At 36.9% G+C, this 25976-nt stretch overlaps 1 protein-coding gene across 1 annotated transcript in view; it reads right to left on the reverse strand.

Annotated features, from left to right (window-relative positions):
* The window catches only part of CCDC178 (coiled-coil domain containing 178), a 440915-nt gene that overhangs the window by 386029 nt on the left and 28910 nt on the right, over nucleotides 1-25976 (reverse strand). The window contains exons 5-7 of the mRNA XM_062200025.1: nucleotides 16895-17095; nucleotides 12631-12851; nucleotides 1470-1612 (exon numbers count right to left, since the gene is read on the reverse strand). Of these exons, the coding sequence (XP_062056009.1) occupies nucleotides 1470-1612; nucleotides 12631-12851; nucleotides 16895-17095 (565 nt within the window). The remainder of the gene's footprint in view (nucleotides 1-1469; nucleotides 1613-12630; nucleotides 12852-16894; nucleotides 17096-25976) is intronic.

Genomic DNA, 25976 nt, shown 5'->3' on the forward strand with positions numbered 1-25976 from the left:
AAATCTTAGAGTAAATCTCACATTTCATATACATTTTAAGTGAAAATTATTCATATATCTAAATATGAAGTGTAGAACTATAGTATTTTAGAAGAAAGCACAGGAGGAAATCTTTGTGACTTAGGGTTCAGGCAAGAGTTAACATAAAGGATTCAGGAAAGCAAATATTGGTGAATTTAATTTCATCCAAATTAAAAACCTTGAAATACCCTCATATAGGGAAGAAAAGTGTTTCCAAAAACACAGAAATATTTTCAAATTACAAGTATCTTCAATATATACTGGATTATTTACTTACATACTTGACCATAAATCAAGAAGGAATTGGAAAATGGGTGAAAGGAACATAGAACTTTACAAAAGAGAGAATGTGATCAGCACACACACACACACAGATGTTCAATGTAATTGGCCAGTTGGGAAATGTGAATTAAGGGCATACTGAGATATCACTATATATTAGAAGGGCTAAAATTGTGTGTAAAAAATAGTAATGTGTTGTGGAGAAACAGGATCTCTCATATATTGCTGGTTTGAAAGTGTGGCTTTCTGTTTACCATGGATTGAAACTATACAATGCTCACTGACAATGAAGATAAATAGTTCAGTTAAAAAGAAATACTAAACAATAAGAAGTTTGCTATTAAAACTTTAAAATATATTTCCTGATAATCCATGAGTGAAAGAAAAAACGATAGAAATTATAAACTTATATCTTAATTATGCTAATGAAAATATATCAGGTGAGTTATTTTATTTATGAAATAAATGCTTGAGGACATGTTGAAATAGATATTGAATAGGGAGAAATGAAAATATCTTAACAAATGAATGTTCGCTTATATCTAACCCTATGATACAGATGTGTTCATTTTGCTTACATTTATTTGGTTCTAGCTCTGTAATAATTATGAATTTTTCTATAATAAGTAAATATCAATTTAAATAAATGAAATCTTATTATATCACAATAAAGAATTTAAAGCCAACAAAAGGAAATAGAATACATATCAGAACAAACTTAATGAAAAATTAATTATTAGTATTCTAAATATAATTAATCTACATATTAACATATTAGATTTTAGGGCAATCAAGTAAATTCATTATTAAAACATTTGATGCTATTTTTAATGGATAAATTGTTATATAATTTGCTTAATAATAAACTGTGTTGGATATTTTTAAGGCAGGGTTTTCACTACTGCACAGAGTATATATTTATATATAGCATATCCTTAAGGAAATTTGGCAATATTTGAAGATGCTTAAAATTACACAGATGCATAAAGTTTTAAAAATCTACAGAACTTCACAAATATATATATATATTAACTTACATAATTAGATAATAAAATACATATAGCAATAAATTATTTGCTATTTATCCACATTTTGAAACGCAAGGTGTTTCATTTTAACTAATATTTTATTGCTAAATGCAATATGCAACTCTAAAATATTTTTACCTGAAGCCATCTATTTTTGCTTCATCATTACAAATATCTTTTTGAAAGTCTTCTTTCATTTGTTTAGCCTTAAATTTGGTGTTTTCATATTCCTCTATAACTTCTTCAAGATCTCCATGAGTTTTTCTGCACAGCTCCATTACCTGGTAGTGAAATATATTTTTTCTAATATATGCATTTAATTATTAATTAAAAGAAAGAACTTTAGGGCAGGTTTTCTTTTTCTTTTTTGTTTAATTTAGGCAAAAAGTCTTTCACATACATTTTTCCTCCCATCGTTAATCTACTGTTTAGTATGTGGGGTTTTAGTTTTCTTATTTTCTTATAGGATTCAATGCAGGGGGTATATAAAAGTTACTGTCAAAAATAACTTCAATATTCTGGTTAATGTGTCCAAAACACATTATCTTTTCACTACAAAAAACACATTACTTTTATGGTTTTAGCTGTTCAAATAGTATGTTATTGTAACATTTTTTTAAAAGATTTATTTATTTACAGGTAGAGTTATACAGAGAGAGAGGGAGATACAGAGAAAGGTCTTCCATCCACTAGTTCACTCCCCAAATGGCTGCAATTGCCAGAGCTGAGCTGATCAGAAGCCAGGAGCTTCTTCTGGGTCCCCCACACAGGTGCAGGAGCCCAAGCACTTGGGTCATCTTTTACAGCTTTCCCAGGCCAGAGAGCTGGAATGGAAGTGGAACAGCCAGGATGCTAATGGGCTCCCGTAAGGGTTACCAGCACCACAGGAGGAGGCTTAGACCACTACACCATAGGACCAGGCCCATAATGTAGAATTTTTTTAAAAAAAATGAACAAATACTACCTTAACTCTACTTAGATTAGAATATCTCAATATCATGCAAATATTTAACTTTACTATTTTTATTAATAAGCACCAGAAACATTCTCTTTTCTTTTTGCATCTCTCCCTCCTCTGTCACCATAACTTTCTAACTCTGCATCACATTATTTTTATATAACATTCCTTTATACCATACATGACTCATTACTCAACTCAAAGTCAATTTATATGAACATTATGCACAGCTTGGCATGTGCTACATCATGAGATGCATAACATAAACATTGTGGTAATGAAGAACCCTGTAACAGAATTGTACATCCTGAAATATTTATTCAAATGTGCTTTTAAAGGAGGATTTGCTTAGCCAGAATGTAATGATACGTATTTTGAGGAATTTCCTAAACACTGGCTGATATTATTCTCCAGAAAGGAGTAATGTTTGTATTCTGACAAGTAAACTAGAAGAGAACCTATGATTCAACAGCAACCCCAACATTTTCAAATCTATTTTTCTGAGCATACTTTTCAAGTCAACAAACTCCAAAGAAATATCGGTACATTTTACTAAGATTTCATGATGCTTTATAAAACAACCTGGAGTGACCAGTGCTATGGTGCAGTGGGTTAAACTGTTGCCTGCAGTGCTGGTACGCCATATTGGTTCAGCTTGAGTCCTGAATATTCTGCTTCTGAAACAGTTCCCTATAAATCTTCCAGGGAAAGTAGTGGAGGTAGGGTATCTCTTTCTCTCTCTCTCTTTATTTGGCTTTTCAAATACATAAATAAATATTTTTTAAAAACACTTTGATGTGTTCAAGGATGTCAGAATAGTAACAGGGCAGTCTCATTTAAGCTAAGCAAAATTAATTCAAAAAAAGTGGAGAAAGTACATTCTGAGGGTAAAGCTGCAGAGGAAACTGCAGTGGGAGGTCCTGTAGAAGCAGAATTGGCCTGGACCCATGTGGAAGTGCAGACATGAAACAAAATGAAAGGAGCAATGAAACAATGAGGGACTTGGCATCTTGGATCCAGAAAAAAACACCAACTCTGGCAAACCAGATGAGACTGGACTGCACAGCCCACACTGCTGTTGATACAGATGGAGGGAGATCTTAGTAAACTGCACCATATTTGAGTCTGGCCTGTACCCCTCAGGGCAGCAGGGTGCCCTCTCACCCAGAGGCAGGGGATAAGAGACACATCTCTTTCTCTCCTTCTCACACTTACAACAGCAACCTGCAGCCAGTGGTGGGAGGGCTGGTCCCATTTTTGGACATATGCATTTAGCAGTTGTTCCAGCTCTTGTGCATGCATCCAGCCAATATCAGAGTCACCCTCTACCCAGACAGCAGGGTCAACCACAGCAGTTCAAGAAAAATTGACAAGGATGGTCCCCACCACACTGGCTGCATCCACCCAGCCAAGGGTGAGATGGAGGAGCCATCCAGATGGAAGGGAAGTGCTGCCTGCAGGACTAAAACTAACTGCAGAAATTCAAGCAACAAGAATAAGGAAGACACTATGACCCTCCACAAAGGGACACAACATTTCATTATTAGAATGTGAAGATGAAGAGATTGAGGAAATGCCAGAAATGGAATTTAAAAATTAATCATAGGATTACTCTAAAGCAATCAGAAGCAAATACACAAAGTAAAGAAAATCACACATGATATGAATGATAACTTTCCCATGAAATTAACATTTTAAAGAGAAATCAAAATGAAATATTAGAAGCGAATAATTCAATACATCAAATAAAAAAGCAGTAGAAAGTCTTAACATCAGAGTTCGTGAGGCAGAAGAAAGAATATTCGAACTAGAAGAAAATTTTATAGTCAGATCAATGAAAGAAGAAGAAATTAAAAAACTAAAAACAGTGTTGGAGATCTATGGGATACTATCAATTGATACAACATATGAGTCTTAGGAGTACCTGAAAGGGTAGAAAGAGAGAAGGGAATAGAAAACCTATTTAGTGAAATAATTACAGAAAACTTCCCTAATTTGAGAAAGACGTCCAAGTACAGGATGCACATAGAACTCCTAACAGACATAACCAGAAAAGATCTTCACCATTATATATTGCAGTCAGTCTCCACAGTAAACATAAACAAAAGATTCTAAAATGTGCATGACAGAAACACGAGAATACTTTCAGAAGATCTTCAATTAGAATCACAGCTGACTTCACATCAGAAACCCTACAGGCCAGAAGACAATTGTGAGATATAGTCCAAACCTTAAGAGAAAAAAAAATTGTCAACCCAGAATATTGTACCCTGCAAAGCTCTCATTTATGAATGAAGGTGAAATAAAGACCTTTTATAACAAACAGAAATTGAAAGACTTTGTCACCACTTGTCCAGCCTTACAAAAGATGCTAAAGATGTGCTACACACAGAAACACAGAACACAGAAAGAAAGTCATCGTCATGAAAGAATGTGAAAACAAAAAAAAAAATCCCCCAGTAAAAGTACTAAAGAAATCAGAAATAAACAACAAGAATCTTCAGGAAAAATGGCAGGGTCAAGTAGTTACCTAGTAACTTTGAATGTAAATGGCCTCAACTCTCCAGTTAAAAGATACTGAGTGGCCAAGTGCATTAAAAAAAAAAATTCATCTATTTGATGCCTACAAAAAACACACCTGAACAACAAAGATATGCATAGACTGAAAGTGAAAGAATAGAAAAAAAGCCATCCCATGCTAACAGAAAGAAAAAGAGGGCACGTGTAGCCATCCTGATATCGGACAAAATAGACTTTAACACAAAAATTGTTAAAAAAAAAAAAAAGCAGAGAAGCAAACTATGTAGTGATTAAAGGATTATTAGAATAGGAAGACATGACTATAATAAATGTATATGCCCAATTACAGGGCAGTTGGCTATTCCAAATAACAATTAACATATCTAAAGGAAGACATAGTCACCAATACAACAGTAACAGGGGACTTCAACACCCCATTTTCATCAATAGATCAACCAGACAGAAAATCAACAAAGAAACAATAAAACTAATTGACACTATTTACCAAATGGATTTAACTGATATCTACAGAACTTTTCACCCCACCATTGCATAATACACATTCTTCTCAGCAGTTTATAGAACTTTTTCTAAGATAGACCATATACTAGGTCACAAAGTCTCAGCAATTCAAAAAAATCAAAATTATACCATGTACCTTCTCTGATCACAATAGAAACAGATTAAAGTTCTAAATAAACAACTCAAGAATCTCAAAAACATGGGCAAACACGTGGAGACTGAACAACATACTCTTAAATGAACAGTGAGTCATAGAAAAAAATCAAAAGAGACATCAAAAAATTTCTGGAAATGAATGAAGATGACAATACCTCATATCAAAACTTATGGGATACAGTAAAAGCAGTGTTAAAAGGGAAGTTTATAGCAATTAGCACCTACGTCAAAAAACTAGAAAGTCACCAAATAAATGAGCTCTCAATACAGCTCAAGGACCTAGGGGGGAAAAAAAAAAACAACAAACCAAACTCCATATTAGTAGGAGGAAAGAAATAATTAAAATTAAGGAAGTAATAAATGAAATTGAAACCAAAAAGGAATACAAAAGATCAGTGAAAGGAGAATCTGTTTTTTTGAAAAAAATAAACAAAACTGACACACCATTAGCCTGACTAACCAAAGGGGGGGTGGGTAGAAGACCCAAATCAATAAAATCAGAGACAAAAAAGGAAATGCAATAAGAGATAGCACAGAAATAAAATGAATCACCAGGGATTACTACAAAGAGCTGTATGCCAGCGAGTCAGGAAACCTAGAAGAAATGGTTAGATTTCTGGACACATATAATCTACCAAAATTGGGTCATGATGACATAGAAAGCCTAAACAGATCAATAACCAAAATGCAGATCAAATCAGTAATAAGGATCCTCCCAACAATGAAAAGCCCTAGTTCGATGGCTTCACTGCTGAATTCCACCAGACATTTAAAGAAGAAATAATTCCAATTCTTCTCAAGCTATTCAAAGCAATTGAAAGGGAGGGAATCCTCACAAACTCCTTCTATGAAGCCTGCATCACCTTAATTACTAAACCAGAAAAAGGTACAGCCAATGTTCCTGATGAACACAGATGCAAAAATCCTCAACAAAATACCAGCCAATCAAATCCAAATACATCAGAAAGATCATTCACTGGACCAAGTGGGATTTATCCCTGGTATGCAGGGATGGTTCAACATCTGAAAATCAAAAAATTGATAGGCCACATCAACAAACTGAAGAGCAAAAGCCATATGATTATCTAAAAAGATATAAAGCATTTGACAAAATTCAACACCCTTTTATTGTGAAAATCTTAGGCAAATTGTGTATAGAAGGAACATTCCTCAATATAATCAAAGCAACTTATAAACAAACCCATAGCCAACAACCTACTGAATGGGGAACAATTGGAGGCATTCCATTAAGATCCAGAACCAGACAATGATACCCACTCTCACAATTCCTGGAATATTTAGCCAGAACCATGAGGCAAGAAAAAGAAATCAAAGGGATACAAATTGGAAAGGAAGAAGGAGCCAGGAGCTTCTTCCTGGTCTCCCACATGGGTGCAGGGGCCCAATCATTTGGTCCTCTTCTACTGCTTTCCCAGGCCATAGCAGAGAACTAGATTGGAAGTGGAGCAGCCAGGACCGGGACCAGCACCCATATGGGATGCTGGCACTGCAGGTGGCAGCTTTACCCAATATGCAAAAGCAGTGTCTACCCTCAATAAGATTTTATAATTATGGTTTTATGTTGTTGAGTCCATAACTTAGCTATTATAAATTGAGCTGAAATTAACATGGGTGTACAGCTCACTCTTTCATATGCTGATTTCATTTCCTTTGGGTAAATTCCCAGGCGTGAAATGGCTGGGTCACATGGTAGGTCTATATTCAGATTTCTGCGTTATCTCCTCCATACTGCCTTCCACAGTGGTTGCATCAGTTTACATTCCCACCAACAGTGGATTATGGTACCCTTTTCCCCCCTGTCCTCACCAACATTTGTTGTTTGTTGATTTCCACATGAAGGCTATTCTAATGGGGGTGAGGTGAAAACTCATTGTGGTTTTGATTTGTATCTCCTTGAATGCTAGAAATCCTGAGCATATTTTCATGTCCTGTTGGCCATTTAAATTTCCTCTCTTGAAATATATCTGTTCAGGTCCTTTGCCTATTTCTTAACTGAATTGTTTGTTTTGTTGTTAAGTTTCTTGAACTCTTTATAGATTATGGAAACTAATCTTTTATCAGTTGCATACTTTGCAAATATTTTCTCCCAATTCGTCAGTTGCTTCTTTACTTTGTGAAGTGTATCTTTTAAATTTTGATGCAATCCCATTTGTCAATTTTGGCTTTGGTTGCCTGTGTTTCTGGGGTCTTGTTCAAGAAGTCTTTCTGTATGATAGAATGTTTTTTTGAGATACATATTCATTTGTTTACTTATTTGAAAGGCAGTGCTACAAAGGAAGAGGAAGATAGAGATCTTCCATCTACTGGTTCAATCCCCAAAAGGCTGCAATGGCTGGGTCTGGGGCTGGGCCGGACAAAAGCCAGGAGCCAGGAGCTCAATCAGGGTCTCCTTTGTGAGTGCAAGGGCCCAAGGATTCGGGAGATCTTCCACTGCTTTCCCAGATGCATTAGCCTTGAGCTGGATTGGAAGTGGAACAGCTGGGATTTGAACCAGTGCCCATATGCTCACCTCAAATGGGTGAGGCTAAAGCCAGGAGCCAGGCACTCCATTCTGGTCTCTCACACGGATGGCAGAAGTCCAAACTGGGGGCCTTTCCTGTTCTCTTCTAGGCATGTTATCAGGAGGCAGCTGTATCAGAAGGTGAGCAATTGGGATTTGAACTATCAATCCAATGTGGGATGCTGGCATTGCAAGCAGTGTCTTAAACTACTGTGTAAGAATGACAGCCTCATTTTTGGCCGGCGCCGTGGCTCAACAGGCTAATCCTCCGCCTTACGGCGCCGGCACACCAGGTTCTAGTCCTGGTCGGGGCACCGATCCTGTCCCGGTTGCCCCTCTTCCAGGCCAGCTCTCTGCTGTGGCCAGGGAGTGCAGTGGAGGATGGCCCAAGCGTTTGGGCTCTGCACCCCATGGGAGACCAGGATAAGCACCTGGCTCCTGGCTTCGGAACAGTGCGGTGCGCCGGCCGCAGTGCGCCTACCTCGGCGGCCATTGGAGGGTGAACCAACGGCAAAAAAGGAAGACCTTTCTCTCTGTCTCTCTCTCACTGTCCACTCTGCCTGTCAAAAAATTAAAAAAAATTAAAAAAAAAGAATGACAGCCTCATTTTTGTGTATCTTTGTTCCTTTTTATTGTCCTATCATATCTACAAAAAAGAATATCTAATTATAATTTTGAAGTCAGGCTCACCTGACTTGTTCTTCCCATTCCTTGAAATGGCTTTAGCTTTCCAATATTTTTACAAATAATTACTAGTCAATTTTGTGGGCCAGTCTTCTATTCATACATAAACACTTCCTATTTTTAATTATAATACATCTTAAGCATATTTTGATAAAATAACATTTTTTTTCTTTTTGTCATGATATAATAAATTACACAGTTGGATTTTCATCTGTTGAGCCATCTTTACATTACTATAATAGTCACGGACTGGTGTGTTGTTTGTCTCTATTACTTAAATGTCCTTTTCTAATATTTTATGCAATTTTCTCAAATACATATTAGAGAAACAATAACAATTACTTAGGTACAATTCCCACAAGGTTTTGATGTTAAAATATGCCACACTCATTTAAAACTTTCTCTCCTTTTCAATAGACCAAATATTTTTAAATATTGGAATTATTTTTATTTTACAGGCTAGATCAAACTCAATATTTGATTACAGATGTTTCTCCCACAGGCTGATTCTAATTTCTTTGGATATACACTAACTATTGGAATATTGGATCATATGGTAGGTCTATTTCTAAGTTTTAGAGGAACTTGCACACTATTTTGCATAATTGCTGTATTAATTTACATCCCAACCAACAGTATATGAAATTCCCTTTCTCTGGGCATCTCTATATTTAAATGTAAACATCTACAGCTGTGATGAATGCCACTCTCACCACATACCATATATTTTGGTATTCTCTGTTTTTGTTTCCAATCATCTCATACATGTTTTAAACTCTTGAGGTAGGCCCCACTACATCCATTTAATAAATGAATAAACAGAAGCAGAAAAATTAAAGAAGTGTCTTGAGTTCTAAATGATATTCCTGGGACTCCTGCTCCATAACATATATCCTTTCCTACAGTCTCTGTGCAGGTATTTGTTTCTCTCCGAGGAAGTATTTGAGCCTCTCAGTACACATGAATCTGTTCTTCACTTTTTAATTTTTTTTTTAAATGCTGAGTTACAGAAAGGGGGAAAGGCACACAGAAACAGCTCTTCCATCTGCTGGTTTACTCCCCACATGGCCACAGTCACTGGGTCTGAGCTAGGCCAAAGGCAGGAACCAAGAGCTTCTTCTGGGTCTCCTACATATCTGGTAGTGGTGCAGGCACTTGGGCCATTCTCTGCTACTTCCCCAAGCTCATTAGCTGGGAGTCGGATCAGAGGTAGAACAGCTGGGAATCCAACTGACACCCATATGGGAAATAGACATCACAGGCAGAGGCTTAACCTGACACCACAACACTGGTCCCCGGCTTTTCATTTTGAGTTTTGTCGGTTATGCTCATTTTATGAAAGAAAATTGTATTTTCTTTTACTAAGGTATAATTTTCTTTCCACCTTAATGTTGAGTTATCATGTTTTGGCTGCACAACATCGATAACCTTTTTTATAATATCTCAATTTCATTTTGAGGAATTGCTTTCCCTTGTGTGGCATACCCATAATAGATGATTCCATTACAGTGTTTGGTTCCCATTTCAGAAGCCAAGAGGATCAGACTCTCATTCATCTTGTCCCTTGGAATAGCAAAAAGGTGGCCAGCTGACTTAAAAGCAGGTAAGTAGAAGCTTTCATATAGGAACTTGGAAGCAATCAATGGCAAAAAATGAGGAAATAGTAGATGAAAAGCCACTTTATTAATGGCAGTTGCATTAGGGTTCTTCTGAGGAACAGAATCCAGGGGCAGAGAGATAATGATAACCCACATGATTATGGAGGTACGAGGCCAAGATCTGTAGAGTAGCTGACAGGGTGGCGATACAAAGAAAACACACAGTCCAAGTCCAAGTCCAAGAGCTGTGTGTTGTCAATGTTCCTCCTCATCCTGAGGATGTCAGTCTTTCCTCTGTGGAGGATAATTGGCTTCATCCTAAGCCTACTGATTTTAATGTTGATTTCATCCCAAAAATACATCCCTTGAAACATCCAAAATCACGTTGGATCAAATATCTGGGCATCTTGGTTCCAACAAGTTGACATAAAATTAACTATCATAATGGCCATGACCGGCTTTACACCAAGGTTGCTATTTTCTTGGCCTGCTGGAATGAATTCTTATGCTTCCCTCCCATTCCCAAGGAGAGTCCTCCCACAGTCCAACTCTGCTGTTCCCAGTCCACAGCATACCCAAGTCCTCTTGGTGAAAACACACCAAGTTGAATGCACAGAGTACATTTTTGAAGAATGACAATAAATGAGAAAATAGTGAGGTATATTTGTTAGGACTAGGTGCAGCTGGAAGTAATAGAAATAAGCCAACTAGGTTGCCTAAATAGGATTGTTGTTTACTTTTCTCACTTAAAAACAGATCTGAGCCTCCTTTTGTGTTTTATTCAGCCATCAGGAATATTTGGCTTCCATCTCTAAGCATATTTTATTCTGTGAAATGGAAATCAGAGCTGTAGCTATCATGTCTAGGTTGCTAGAAGTTTAGAAAATGGTTAAATGTTTAAATGCAAAACACTGCTACTCCCAGCTGTGTGAGTCTGTTTCAGAGATTTCCTAGAATACACAGCCAGCAACTCCCACCTACACATACATCTCATTAGAAATATCACAAGGAAAAGGAAATTGTGGGATGATTAGCATGACACATGCCATGAAGAAAGGATAATACTAGCATTTCTTATCCACAGTAGAGAAATGAGAAAGCTTCAGCAGTGCTACTATTCCAGTCATGTAAGTTGTTAGAGACACTACAGGGTCTACAGGGTGGGCATTTGGCCCAGAGGATAAGCAGCTGACTAAGATGCCTGTATCCCACATCAAAGACCTGGATGTAATTCTTGACTCTGACTCCAGATTTTAGCTTCCTGCTAAAGTGAACCGTAAGATACAGCAGTGATTGTTCAAGTGGTAAGAGAGACCTGGATTTTGTTCCCAGTTCCTAGCTTCAGCCAGTTCAGCACTGGCAGTTGTGAGTATCTGAGGAGTGAACAAGTAGATGGGTTCTCGTTTTCATTTCCAGTCTCCTCCCCTCCCCTCCCCTCCCCTCCCCTCCCTTCTCCTCACTTCCCCTTCTCTCCTTCCCTCTCCCTCTACCCTCTTTCTCCCTCCTTCTCTCCTCAAACTTAAAAAAAACTGCTTTGACTCTCCAAAAATTTTATTAGATTATTTAAATATGAATACTATTAATCACAAAGGAACTTCAAAAGCACATGGAAATATGGAATTAAATGACAAGTTTATTTGAGTGCAAAATAGTTTAAAATCCATATATAGTTTTTTATACAATGTAATTTCCATGAAATTTCTGAAGATCCCTCATATTCATGGATTTCAAATTTTTTCTACCAAAATAAACATGTTTTTCTAACAAAATTTTTGAGAGGCAAAGATACACACACACACACACACAAATACACCCACAGAGAAATGGACAGAAGAGCCGGCTCTTCTGGTTCACATCCTAGATGCCTGAATTAGCCTGTGGATCAAAGCCAGGAAGTCGGAACTCAGTACAAGTCTCCCACATGGTAGGTAGGGACCCAACCACTTGAGCCATTACAGGATCTGCATTAGTAGGAAGCTGGAGTCAGCACCTGGCATAAGGGAAAATGTATCTCGGTTCATAAATGTGTGATATGTGTGCCCTAACAGGCAGCTCAAGTTCTATGCCAGATGCCTGATAAGCAACTTATCTTTTAATTCAATTTTCCACAAACTTTTTGAAGTACACTTGGGTGGGACAATGGAGGAACATATAGTTAAAATGAATACCAGTATATTGTAAAATTGTAGAGTGAGTAGCTTAAAGGATCCTTTGGGAAATAAATAGCAGGGCAATTTCTAGTGAAACTGAAACTTTTCAAGATATGCTAAAATTAATGGTTGGAACGCTTTTGTGTAACTAACAATTATGAAAGGCATAGCCATTCATTTATTCATTTACCTCAAATTTCTTTTGGTAACATTCCCTCAGAGCTTCCAGTTCCTGCTTATGCTTGCCATCCAGCAGGGGGACATGTTTACGCAGGTAGTCCACGTCCATTTGAATCTTTGCATTGGCTTTTTCCAACTTTATCTTTTGTTTCTCTATATATTGTGCTTCACGAATTTTATCCTCTAGATGCCATTGTAGTTCTATAATATCTTTCACATAGGCCTCATGTTCTAGATTAGAATGATAACAACATATAACAAAATCAGATTGTAAAACAAAAATATCCAGAAGAAAATCTTTGCTAATAAATACAAGATATGTAATCTCACAAATTCCTTAATTGTGAAATATGCTAAATTCAAAGACGGAACTATGTTAATAGTGCATTATAAAGTACAATGCTTTTTTCATACCTAATCAAGAGTATCCAAATATAGTTTGTAAATTAACACTTGTTCCATTACAAATTTCATTTACTAAGACCATACATAAAATAATCACTTTATATAACCACTCTATAAATGCTCTAAAGTAAGAGAACTTGGAACAATAGGGGCCTTCAAAACCAAACCACCTAGAAACACAGTGGTGAGGTAAAAGTTGGAAAGATCAGAAAAGGCAAAAATGACTACTATTGTCTGGTAATATAATTAAAAAGCACAGGCAAATTAACGAAAATTATATATACGATAAATGTTAATATAAAGAATAATTCAAAACAGAATAATCTCAAAATAACAACGAAGCATAAAATAAGCCATGCAAATCCAACAACAATCATAACATAAACTGAGCAGGAGCTCATAGGAAGAAACCAATAAATACTATCAAGCAAAACAAAAGTAAAGCTAAATAAATTTGTATTAAATACTCATTGTACCTTCTTGTATTATTATCCTACTTTTAAATATTTTATTTGTATTTCCCTTATGTTGCTGTGAGGCATTCCATGCACTTCTTTCAAATTTCACATTTAGCTACTACTTTTCTCTTCTGAAATCTATAAATAATTTAATCAAATAGTAGATTGTTAAGTTTACATTTTTCATTCCCAGTAATTGTTTTTCCTTTCAAATTTGAAAGACCTAGTCCTTGTTTTATTCTCTTTATTTATTAAAAGGTGTAAAGCACACCTATTTTATAATTGCACATATAATCAATATCTTGATTTTTTTTTTTTTTGGTAAAATTCTGTGGTGTGTTTCTACTGAGCCACACTCACTGAACCTGGATCTTTGTGCATTTTAGGATATTTGATACTATTCCTTTCTTGTAACTTTATCTGAGTGCATTCTCTGGTACCCATGTTGAAGTTTTAATCTTCCAGAAAAAAAAATTATCTTTTTTCCTGCCAGACACCAACCCATGGGGCATTTGAATAACATCCTCCACTTAAAATTTCTTAAACATATTTGAGTCACAAGTATGTTTGCAGCCGGTACCTTAAGAACGTTCGCTCAGTGAATAGTTTTCCTCCATTGACTAAGTGAAACCAGTTTCCTTACTGTTCAAGCTGAGCAGCATGTTTGTTTACGATTCACTCTTGCACTGAGGATGAAGGCCTTTGGATACTCAGCTTCATCATGATCTCAATTAGGCCTCCCATTTTGGGTTAGCCTTTGGCTTTATTCCTGGTTTCCTGTAGCTGACAGATATATCAAGAGGGAGAACTCCCAGGACATCAGAGCTTCAAAGATTCCCTCAAGACTAAATTTCCCAAAATTTCCTTAATAAACTTAAAATTTGTTGTTTGTGTATTTCACACTTGCTGCATAATTTAGCAGGGTATTTTTAATGCCTTTTTAAAATCAAAATACATGAAAAAATCTGAAAATTGAAATAACTTTGATATCATTGGTTTCTTCCCCAGTTTAATAGTTGAAATCATAGCTATATATTTCAACACTCTACTCTCAACAACTCGATGAATATGTTGTCAGAATAATTAAAGACTTGAACAGCACTACCAGCCACTTTGACCTAACAGTTATTCTACCCAACAAAAACAGAATATGTGTTAATTTCTACCACACACATCATTCTCCAAGACTGACAAAATTCTAAGCAATCTAATTGTTAATAATTTCAACATGATAGAAATTATTTTAAGATATTTCCTAGCATAATATTAAATTAGAAACAACAGAAAGAAATTAGTAAAACATGAGAATACCAAATATTTTGAAAATGTGTGATTTATAAATATATAACAGATCCAAAAGAAATCACAAGGAAATTAAAAATATATTTTCTATGGAAAATAGCAGGCGAAGATGAAATCACTATCAAATATATTGAGACAATGGGAAAGCACAGTCGTGAGAAGCAAGATATAATAGAGCAGACTAAGGTTCACCTTACTTCCCCATGGGATTAAGATATTTTCTTTTCACATAGATTCTTGGTTTTGGACATTTTACCTGTATTGGACAAAGGGTGTGAGAAGAAGGGAAAATACAACAGTTTCAAACTGACATCCCGAGCAGCATCCTGTGTGTCCACCCATCCTTTTGTACGCTGGCCATTTGCCATCTGAAAATCATGTGCCTGGGGAGCTGCTGGCCAATGACAAGGAGAGACCTTAACCAAACACATAGCCTTGAGCTAACCCATTGGATCTGTGGTATACAGAGCATCCCTTGACAAGCCGCGAAATATACAAGTAATACACACACACACACGCATACATACACACACAAAATAAACCACTGAGTTAAATTTATTACAAAGCTTGATTGTAGTAAAACTGAGTAATTCACAAGTCCAAACAACACAAAAGAAAACAAAATAAGAAGTCTCAATATTGTATTAATTACTGAGACATACCCATTAGAGGTATTCCGATAAACATTTCTAAGTAATATAATCATCTTTATACCTTGTCCTTTCTGAAAGGTCAACATCCCAAACCTCTCAAAGGCTTACTTCTGCCAATCCTACGTTAATATTCTTTCCAACTCCTTGAAAGTCCACACACCCCTTTTGCCACTTCCCATATGGACTTTGGCCCATCTCACCTTCTTAGAATGCTTAAAATCCTGCCATTGGGTTGAATTTGCCTTTGCCCTTCCCATTTGGGGACTGGAATGGATGTCATTCAAATCCACTCATAAACCATGGATATGATTCTTTCCTATTCCATTAAATAAATGGTCATGGAGCCATAAATATAGGTTATGAGAAAGACAGTAAATCTATAGAGGCAAGAGCCACGGAGGTGCCAGGGGAGTCTGAGTCATTAGTTTATTTTGTCTGCAGATGCTGCTTGGGTGTGATATATGTGCCCTTTTGTATTACAAGGGAATGCTCCTATGCAATTCCAATTTTGTAATTTGTGGGATTATATAGTACCCAATTCATGATGGAAAATTTATTTCTATTTATCTTTCTTTATAGGGAAATGCAAACATATTTGCATATCAGATGGCTAGGGCTGTCATTTTCAGGATAGAGATCTAGTCGGCTTACAGTGAACAGGCAGAGAGAAAGGTAGCCAGGGCTATAAATACCTTTACGTTCTTCTCCATTATGTCCCCATAATCTCTTGCCACTAATTCTCATTGGTTGAACTCATTATTATAAAAGATAGCTTTTTTCTATGATTGATTGATTTGGCAAAGTGACACACAGAAAGGGGGAGAAATAGACACATAGATACAGAGATAGAGATCTCCTATCTGTTGGTTCACTCCCCAAATACCTGCAACAACTAGAACTGGGCCTGACTGAAACCAGGAGCCTTGATTTCCATTCAAGATTCTCAAGTGAGCGGTAGAAACCCAAGTGCTTTGGGCAAAATCCACTGGATTTCCAGGCAATAAGTAAGAAGCCGGATTAGAAGTGGGGGAGCCAGCATTCAGATATGAGATACAGGCCTCTCAAACAGCAGCTTAACACTGTGCCAAAAAGCCATTCTTTAAAACTCATGTATAATGCAGCCTATTATGAGTCAGCTTCCTGGACCACACAACAAACTACGTAAGTGAAAGTAGGAAATGTTGTTAGGGAATGCATCTAGAGGAGCAAGTAGAAGATATCCAGGGAAAAAAGTGTATTTATTTAATTTTATACATAAAAAATCTAAATATGGTAAACCTCATACTTACTGTTAAGACTGTTAAGATTACTTTTTCCTGACCCATATGCAAGTGTCCCAGTTTGTATGTGAAATAATAACATCGCTCTAGATGATTATTTTTTATAGAGAGCTACAATTTGCTATCTGTCCCTCACCAAAAGAGTAAAGGGCGATGCAGAAAATTTCTAGCATTACCTTTCTGCACAGCTAGCGGGAGTTCTTGAAGTTTCCAGATAGACCAGGCATCAATTTTCAGGCCAACCTTTTTCCTTCTTATCCTTTGATGTTTTAGAGCTTCCTCAGCTTCAGCCCGGTCACTTTCTAGACTTCTAATGAGATGGATGGCCTCTGAGAGCAGTGTTTCCATTTCTTGCCTTAACTCTGGACACTTTTCATCTTAAAACAGAAATACATATGTGCATTTGTTAATGAATCAACCTATCAGTAAGGAAACAGGAAAATGGCTCATCATCTTATTAGTATACTTTTAAATATTTAAGAAGAGAATTATAGAAAAATCAATTAGTCTTATTATGACGTAGTCATAACCTTGATTATAACCCTTGAAGACATATTTTTCAATGGCATTTTACAATAAAAATGCTAAATCTCAAACAACATCTTGAGAAGCAGTATAATTTTCTCTAAAGAAAAAAAAACATATCCTGTTCACAAGCTGTGTTATAGGATTTTGTTTTTAAATTATGCTTGCACATAATTCTGTAAGAAAAAATCATAATGACTAAATCACATAAATATTGAATATCCTCAAATGGTTCCTAAGAGGAAGACACTTTATTTTTTTTTTCAAATGCAAACTTGCACAGTTTATTTTTTTCTTTTGAAAACTATTTTGACTTCACCCCAGTGATTTTCTTTTCTTTTTTAATTTATTTTTTAAGGAATACAAATCTCCTAAGTACAACTTTAGGAATATAGTTTTTCCCATCATACCTGCTCTTCCACCCACACTACCACACCTCCTCCTCCTCCCTCTCCCCTTGCCAGTCCCATTCTCCATTAGGATTCATTTTCAATTAACTTTATACACAGAAGACTTACTCTATACTAATAAAGATTTCAGCAATTTGCACACACACACAGACACACACATAACTGTTTGAAAACTAGCTTTACAGTTAACTCTCATAATACAACTCATTGAGGACAGAGGTCCTGCATGGGGAGTTAGTGCACAATGACTCCTATTGTTAATTTAACAATTATGCAACTGATAAATGATTAATAACCAGAATATACAAAGAGATCAAGAAACTCAACAACAAAAGAAACAATCCAGGTAAGAGATAGGAAAAGGACTTAAACAGACATTTTTCAAAAGAGGAAATCCAAATGGCCAACAGACACATGAAAAAGTGTTCAGGACCACTAGCTATCAGGGAAATACAAATCAAAATCACAACAAGGTTTCACCTCACCCCAGTCAGAATGGCTTTCATACAGAAATCAACAAAAAATAAATGCTGGCAAGAATGTGGAGAAAAAGATACCCTAATCCACTGTTGGTGAGAATGTAAACTGGTAAAACCACTATGGAAGACAGTATGGAGATACCTCAAAAATCTGAATATAAACCTACCATATGACCCAGTTATCCCACTCCTGGGATTTACCCAAGGGAAATAAAGTCAGTAAACAAAAGAGTTATCTGTTCCTCAATGTTTATTGCAGTTCAATTCACAATAGCTAAGACACTGATTAAACCTAAATGCCCATCAACTGAAGACTGGATGTAGAAATTATAGGATATGTACACTATGGAATACTGCACAGCGGTAAAGAGAAAATAAAATCCAGTCACTTGCAACAAAATGAATGAATCTGTAAAACATTATATTTAGTGAAATAAGCCTGTCTCAAAGGGACAAATACCATATGTTCTCCCTGATCTGTGAGAACAGAGCATCTAAAACAAAATCTGTAGAAGTGAAATTGACACTTCACGAAGGGGTACTTGAGCTGCCCTTGTCTTGACTGTAGAGGAACAGTTACTTTTTTGTTTATTTTTCTTTATACAATTTGCTGAACTCAACAAAGAGTTAATCATATATGTATAAAGTCAATTGAAAATAGATCTCAGTAAAAAATAAGAGTGGGAATAAGATGGGGAAGAGGAAGTTTGTAACTAGAAAGCTGTATAGTTCTGCATACATTGTTATGGAATTACTTCTAAGGGTACCGTTTAAAAACTTGTCATGGAACCACAAATCCCATTCAGCTGGGTTGTAAAAAATGCCATCTTAATGAACATAAAGATAGGATTAGGTGTTAAAGTGATCATATAAATAGGATCAAGTGTCTGGTAATAATAATAGAATTAAAAAGGAGAGAATATTCCAACATGGAGGAAGACACTTTAAATTCTTCAGTCTTATCAGATAATAATTTTTTACATAGCCTTGCCAGGAATTCATTGAGTTTTCTAAATTCTATTTATTCAGGTATAACATAAATTACCTTCTTTATTGAGAGACACTTGTGATTGCTGGTTCATGGCTTTGGATGACATGGTGTAATGGAAACAAAGGTTTTACCATGCCTCACCTAATTCTGAAAGAAAGATATGTAATCTCTCCTCATTTTCGAGGTAATGTGCTCTACTCTGGAAATAGGAAGGTAAGAAAGACAGATAGAGGTATTATTCTTGTGGGATTTATACCTATCTATAAACACTGGCTTTTGTCAAAATTTGACATGACAAGAATATGTAGGGGTCAGTTTTGTGGTGCTACCAGGTTAAGCTACCAACTGTGAAGCCAGCATCACAAGTGGGGCACCAGCTCAAGTCCTGGCTGCTCCACTTTCATCCAGCTCCCTGCTAATGCACCTGGGAAAGCAGTGGAACAAGGCACATGTACTTAGATTCCTGCCGCCCCCATGGGAGACCTGGATGGAGTTCTTCCCATCTTGCTTCTGTGTGGTCCAGTCTCAGCCACTGCAGCCATTTGGAGGATTTGGAGATTGAACATGGATGGTATATCTCCCTCTCCTCTCCTCTCCTCTCCTCTCCTCTCCTCTCCTCCCCTCCCCTCCCCTCCCCTCCCCTCCCCACTTCTCCTCTCTCTCTCTCCCTTGCTCCCCCTACCTCCCACACTATTGTGTGTATGTGGGTGTAGGTGTGTGTCCCTTTCCTTGTAACTGCTTTTCAAATAAACATTTTTTAAAAAAGAATATGTAAATGCAAAATATCTAAAAAGAGGTGGCCACCTTGCTTCATGCTTCTGCACATGGAAATCCAGTTTTCCCAGCACCGTTTATTGAAGACTCTCCTTGTTCCAGGAATGTCTTTGGCATTTTGATTGGTATCACATTGAAACTATAAATTGCTTTTGGGAGAATGGACATTTTGATGATGTTGATTCTTCCAATCCATGAGCATGAAAGATTTTTCCATTTTTTGGTGTCCTCTTCTATTTCTTTCTTTAAGATTTTGTAATTCTCATCGTAGAGATCTTTAACGTCCTTGGTTAAGTTTATTCCAAGGTATTTGATTGTTTTTGTAGCTATTGTGAATGGGATTGATCTTAGAAGTTCTTTCTCAGCTGTGGCATTGCCTGTGTATACAAAGGCTGTTGATTTTTGTGCTATAACTAGTACTCAAACAGTATTTTACACTTTATGTTTCTGTGTGGGTGCAAACTGTTGAAATCTCTACTAAATATATACTAAATTGATCTCCTGTATATAAAGATAATTGAAAATGAATCTTGATGTGAATGGAATGGGAGAGGGAGCAGGAGATGGGAGGGAAGATATGGGGGGGAGCCATTGTAATCCATAAGCTGTACTTTGGAAATTTATATTTATTAAATAAAAGTGAAAAAAAAAAAAGAGGTGGCCACCAAAAAGCTGAAGCTGGGTGCAGGTACTGGGCCTTGAGGATAAGATAAGATGCACTCAGTACACGCATGTCCCACACTAGAGTACCGGGATGCAAGGCCTGGCTCCCCTTCTGATTCCAGATCTTTGTTCTCATGACACCCTGGGAGGCAGCAGGGGAAGGCTCAAGTGGCTGGATCCCTGACACCCACATGGGAAACTTGGATTAGGTTCCAGGCTTCTGGTTTCAGTAGGGCCTAGTTTCAACTATAGCAGTTATCTGGGGAGTGAAGCAGTCGATGGGAGCTCTGTCTGTCTCCTCTCTGTCCCTCTCCTCTCCGCATTTCCAATAAATTAAATACATTTTTTTTTTAAGAACTGAGGGCAGGGGCCGGTGTTGTGGCATAGTGAGAAAAGCCACCGCCTATAGCACAGGCATCCTATATGGGTGCCAGTTCAAGTCCCTGCTGCTCCACTTCAATCCAGCTCTCTGCTAAGGCCTAGGAAAGCAGTAGAAGATGACCCAAGTGCTTGGGCCCCTGCGCCCAAATGGGAGACTTGGATGAAGCTCCAGGCTCCTGGTTTCAGATCATTCCAGCTCTGGGCATTGCGGCCATTTGGGAAGGAACTAGTGAATGGAAGACCCCTCTCTGTCTCTCTCTGTCTCTGCCCAGGCCTCTCTGTAACTCTGCCTTCCAAATAAATAAATAAATAAAATCTTAAAAAAAATAAGTGAGGGCAAAGGAAAAGTCAAAAAACTACAACAGGAAGAAAGATAAAAGTAACTAATCAATTTCTTTGCTTTGCTTGCCTGCCTGCCTGCCTTCCTTCCTTTCTCCCTCCTTCCCTTCCTTCCTTCTACCTTTTCTCTTTTTCTTTCTACTTTTATGTAATAAAGATAATAATATGCTACTAGATAGTATTATCATATAATGGTTCCATAATGGCTATTAGTAGAAGTTCAACAGTCACACAGTCTACTTCTAATTCACTGGAATTGTCAAGGAAATTCAACATGCTAACTGAAGAGAATTATTGAGAAATGAATTTCTCTATTCTAATGCATATAAATGATTTTATCTAGATTGGCCCTTCATTTGAACTCTTTGAATTTATTGCTTTACTTTGCCAAATTCTATTGCATCCTGGGCATTTTCCATTGTTAGTTACCTGTTTTAATGAAAATATACTTATGGAATACTGTGTTTTAGAGCCAAAGCATTACTGTTGTCAATTTTATATATATATATATACACACATATATATATACATATATATATATGTATATATATATAAATCCCCCTATATATAGACATCTATCTATATATAAATATATATATATATAATTTGACAAATATATACATACATATAAATAGTACCATTATATTTTTTCACTATGCTTGGATAAATTTTCTTTTATACTGTTCTTATAATAGTATTGTCAAAAATGCCTGGTATATAACTTGTGCTGGCTCTAATTCATCATATATAACATCTCTCTAATTATTTTCTAAACATTATCTCAATTAGTTTTACTATTTCTTGTTGATTAGGAAACAACCACCTGCAACTATTTTTTTTATTAAACTTTTATTTAATGAATATAAATTTCCAAAGTATAGCTTATGGGTTACAATGGCTTCCCCCCTCCCATAACTTCCCTCCTGCCCGCAACCCTCCCCTTTCCCGCTCCCTTTCCCCTTCCATTCATGTAAAGATTCATTTTCAATTCTCTTTGTATACAGAAGATCAGTTTAGTGTATATTAGGTAAAGATTTCAACATTTTGCCCATATAGCAACATCAAGTGAAAAAACTACCATTGGATTACTAATTATAGCATTAAATAGCAATGTACAGCACATTAAAGACAGAGATCCTACATAATTTTTTTTTCAAATTAATTAATTTTCTATGCCATTTCCATTTTAACACCAGGTTGTTTTTTTTTTTTTTTCATTTCCAATTCTCTTTCTATACAAAAGATCACTTCAGTATATAATTAGCAAAGACCTCATCAGTCTGCGCCCACACAGAAACGCAAAGTATAAAAATACTGTTTCAGTACCAGTCATAGCATCACTTGGCTTTAGACGACACATTAGGGACAGATCCCACATGGGGTGTAAGTACACAGTGACTCCTGTTGCTGACTTAACAATTTGACACTCCTGTTCATGGCGTCAGTAATCTCCCTAGGCTCTAGTCATGAGTTGCCAGGGCTATGGAAGCCTTTAGAGTTCGCTGACTTTGATCTTATTCCGATAGGGTCATAGTCAAAGTGGAGGTTCTCTCCCCCCTTCGGAGAAGGGTACCTCCTTCTTTGATGGCCCCGTTCTTTCCACTGGGATCTCACTCACAGAGATCATTCATTTAGGTCTTTTTTTTTTTTTCCATGATATCTTGGCTTTCCATGCCTGCTATACTCTCATGGGCTCTTCCGCCAGATCCGAATGCCTTGAGGGCTGATTCTGAGGCCAGAGTGTTGTTTAGGACATCTGCTATCCTATGAGTCTGCTGTGTATCCCACTTCCCATGTTGGATCTTTCTCTCCCTTTTTGATTCTATCAGTTAGTATTAGCAGATACTTGTCTTGTTTGTGTGATCTCTTTGACTCTTAGACCTATCAGAGCTATCAATTGTGAGCTGAAATTGATCACTTGGACTAGTGCGATGGAATTGGTACATGCCATCTTGATGGAATTGTGTTGGAATCCCCTGGCACATTTCTAACTCCACCATTTGCGGCCAGACCGATTGAGCATGTTCCAAATTGTTCATCTCCTCCCTCTCTTTTTCCACTCTTAGATTTAACAGGGATCACTTTTCAGTTAAAATTTAAACACCTAAGAATAATTGTGTGTTAATCACTGAGTTCAACCAATAGTACTAGAACAACAACAACAACAACAAATACTAAAAAGGATAAACTATTACATTGTACATCTAAAGTCAGGACAGGAGCTGATCAGTTCATTGTTGCTCATAGTGTCCATTTCACTTAACAGGTTTCCCCTTTGGCACTCAGTTGTCACCGACCAGGGAAAACAAATGATATTTTTCTCTTTGGGACTGGCTTAATTCACTCAGCATGATGTTTTCCAGATTGCTCCATCTTGTTGCAAATGACTGGGTTTCGTTGTTTCTTACTGCTGTATAGTATTCTATGGAATACATGTCCCATAATTTCTTTATCCAGTCTACTGTTGATGGGCATTTGGGTTGGTTCCATGACTTAGCTATTGTGAATTGAGCTGCAATAAACATTAATGTGCAGATGGCTTTTTTATTTGCCAAATTAATTTCCTTTGGGTAAATTCCAAGGAGTGGGATGGCTGGGTTGTATGGTAGGGTTATGTTCAGGTTTCTGAGGAATCTCCAGACAGACTTCCATAGTGGCTTAACCAGTTTGCATTCCCACCAACAGTGGGTTAGTGTCCCTTTTTCCCCACATCCTCTCCAGCATCTGTTGTTGGTAGATTTCTGAATGTGAGCCATTCTCACCGGGGTGAGATGGAACCTCATTGTGGTTTTAATTTGCATTTCTCTGATTGCTAGTGATCTTGAACATTTTTTCATGTGTCTGTTGGCCATTTGGATTTCCTCTTTCGAAAAATGTCTATTGAGGTCCTTGGCCCATCTCTTAAGTGGGTTGTTTGTTTTGTTGTTGTGGATTTTCTTGATTTCTTTGTAGATTCTGGTTATCAACCCTTTATCTGTAGTATAGTTTGCGAATATTTTTTCCCATTCTGTTGGTTGCCTCTTCACTTTCCTGACTGTTTCTTTTGAAGTACAGAAACTTCTCAATTTGATGCAATCCCAAATGTTAATTTTGGTTTTGACTGCCTGTGCTGTTGGAGTATTTTCCAGGAAGTCTTTGCCTGTGCCTATATCTTGCAGGGTTTCTCCAATGCTCTCTAATAATTTGATGGTTTCAGTTCGTAGATTTAAGTCTTTAATCCATGTTGAGTGAATTTTTGTGTAAGGTGATAGGTATGGGTCTTGCTTCAAGCTTCTGCATGTGGAAATCCAATTTTCCCAGCACCATTTATTGAATAGACTGTCCTTATTCCAGGGATTAGATTTGGATCTTTGGTCAAATATAAGTTGGCTGTAGATGTTTGGATTGATTTCTGGTGTTTCTATTCTGTTCCATTGGTCTATCCATCTGTTTCTGTACCAGTACCATGCTGTTTTGATAACAACTGCCCTGTAGTATGTCCTAAAATCAGGTATTGTGATGCCTCCGGCTTTGTTTTTGTTGTACAGGATTGCTTTGGCTATTCGAGGTCTTCTGTGTCTCCATATGAATTTCAGCATCATTTTTTCTATATCTGAGAAGAAGGTCTTCGGGATCTTGATGGGTATTGCATTGAATGTATAAATTGCTTTTGGGAGAATAGACATTTTGATGATATTGATTCTTCCAATCCATGAGCATGGAAGATTTCTCCATTTTTTGGTATCCTCTTCTATTTCTTTCTGTAAGGTTTTGTAGTTTTCATCGTAGAGATCTTTAACGTCTTTGGTTAAGTTTATTCCAAGGTATTTGATTGTTTTTGTAGCTATTGTGAATGGGATTGATTTTAGAAGTTCTTCCTCAGCCGTGGCATTGCCTGTGTATACAAAGGCTGTTGATTTTTGTGCATTGATTTTATATCCTGCTACTTTGCCAAACTCTTCGATGAGTTCCAGCAGTCTCTCAGTAGAGTTCTTTGGGTCCCCTAAATAAAGAATCATATCATCTGCAAAGAGGGATAGTTTGAGTTCGTCCTTCCCAATTTGTATCCCTTTAATTTCTTTTTCTTGCCTAATAGCTCTGGCCAAAACTTCCAGAACTATATTGAATAGCAGTGGTGAGAGAGGGCATCCCTGTTTGGTACCAGATTTCAGTGGAAATGCTTCCAACTTTTCCCCATTCAATAGGATGTTGGCCGTTGGCCGTGGGTTTTTCATATATTGCTTTGATTGTATTAAGGAATGTTCCTTCCATACCCAGTTTGCTTAGAGTTTTCATCATGAAAGGGTGTTGTATTTTATCAAATGCTTTCTCTGCGTCTATTGAGAGAATCATATGGTTTTTCTTCTGCAGTCTGTTAATGTAGTGTATTACGTTGATTGTTTTGCGAATGTTGAACCATCCCTGCATACCGGGGATGAATCCCACTTGGTCTGGGTGGATGATCTTTCTGATGTGTTGTTGCATTCTATTGGCCAGAATTTTATTGAGGATTTTTGCATCTATGTTCATCAGGGATATTGGTCTGTAATTCTCTTTCAATGTTGCATCTCTTTCTGGCTTAGGAATTAAGGTGATGGTGGCTTCATAGAAAGAATTTGGGAGGATTCCCTCTTTTTCGATTGCTCTGAATAGTTTGAGAAGAATTGGAGTTAGTTCTTCTCTAAATATCTGGTAGAACTCAGCAGTGAATCCATCT

Source organism: Lepus europaeus, chromosome 9, assembly GCF_033115175.1.
Source record: "Lepus europaeus isolate LE1 chromosome 9, mLepTim1.pri, whole genome shotgun sequence".
Taxonomy (NCBI): domain Eukaryota; kingdom Metazoa; phylum Chordata; class Mammalia; order Lagomorpha; family Leporidae; genus Lepus; species Lepus europaeus.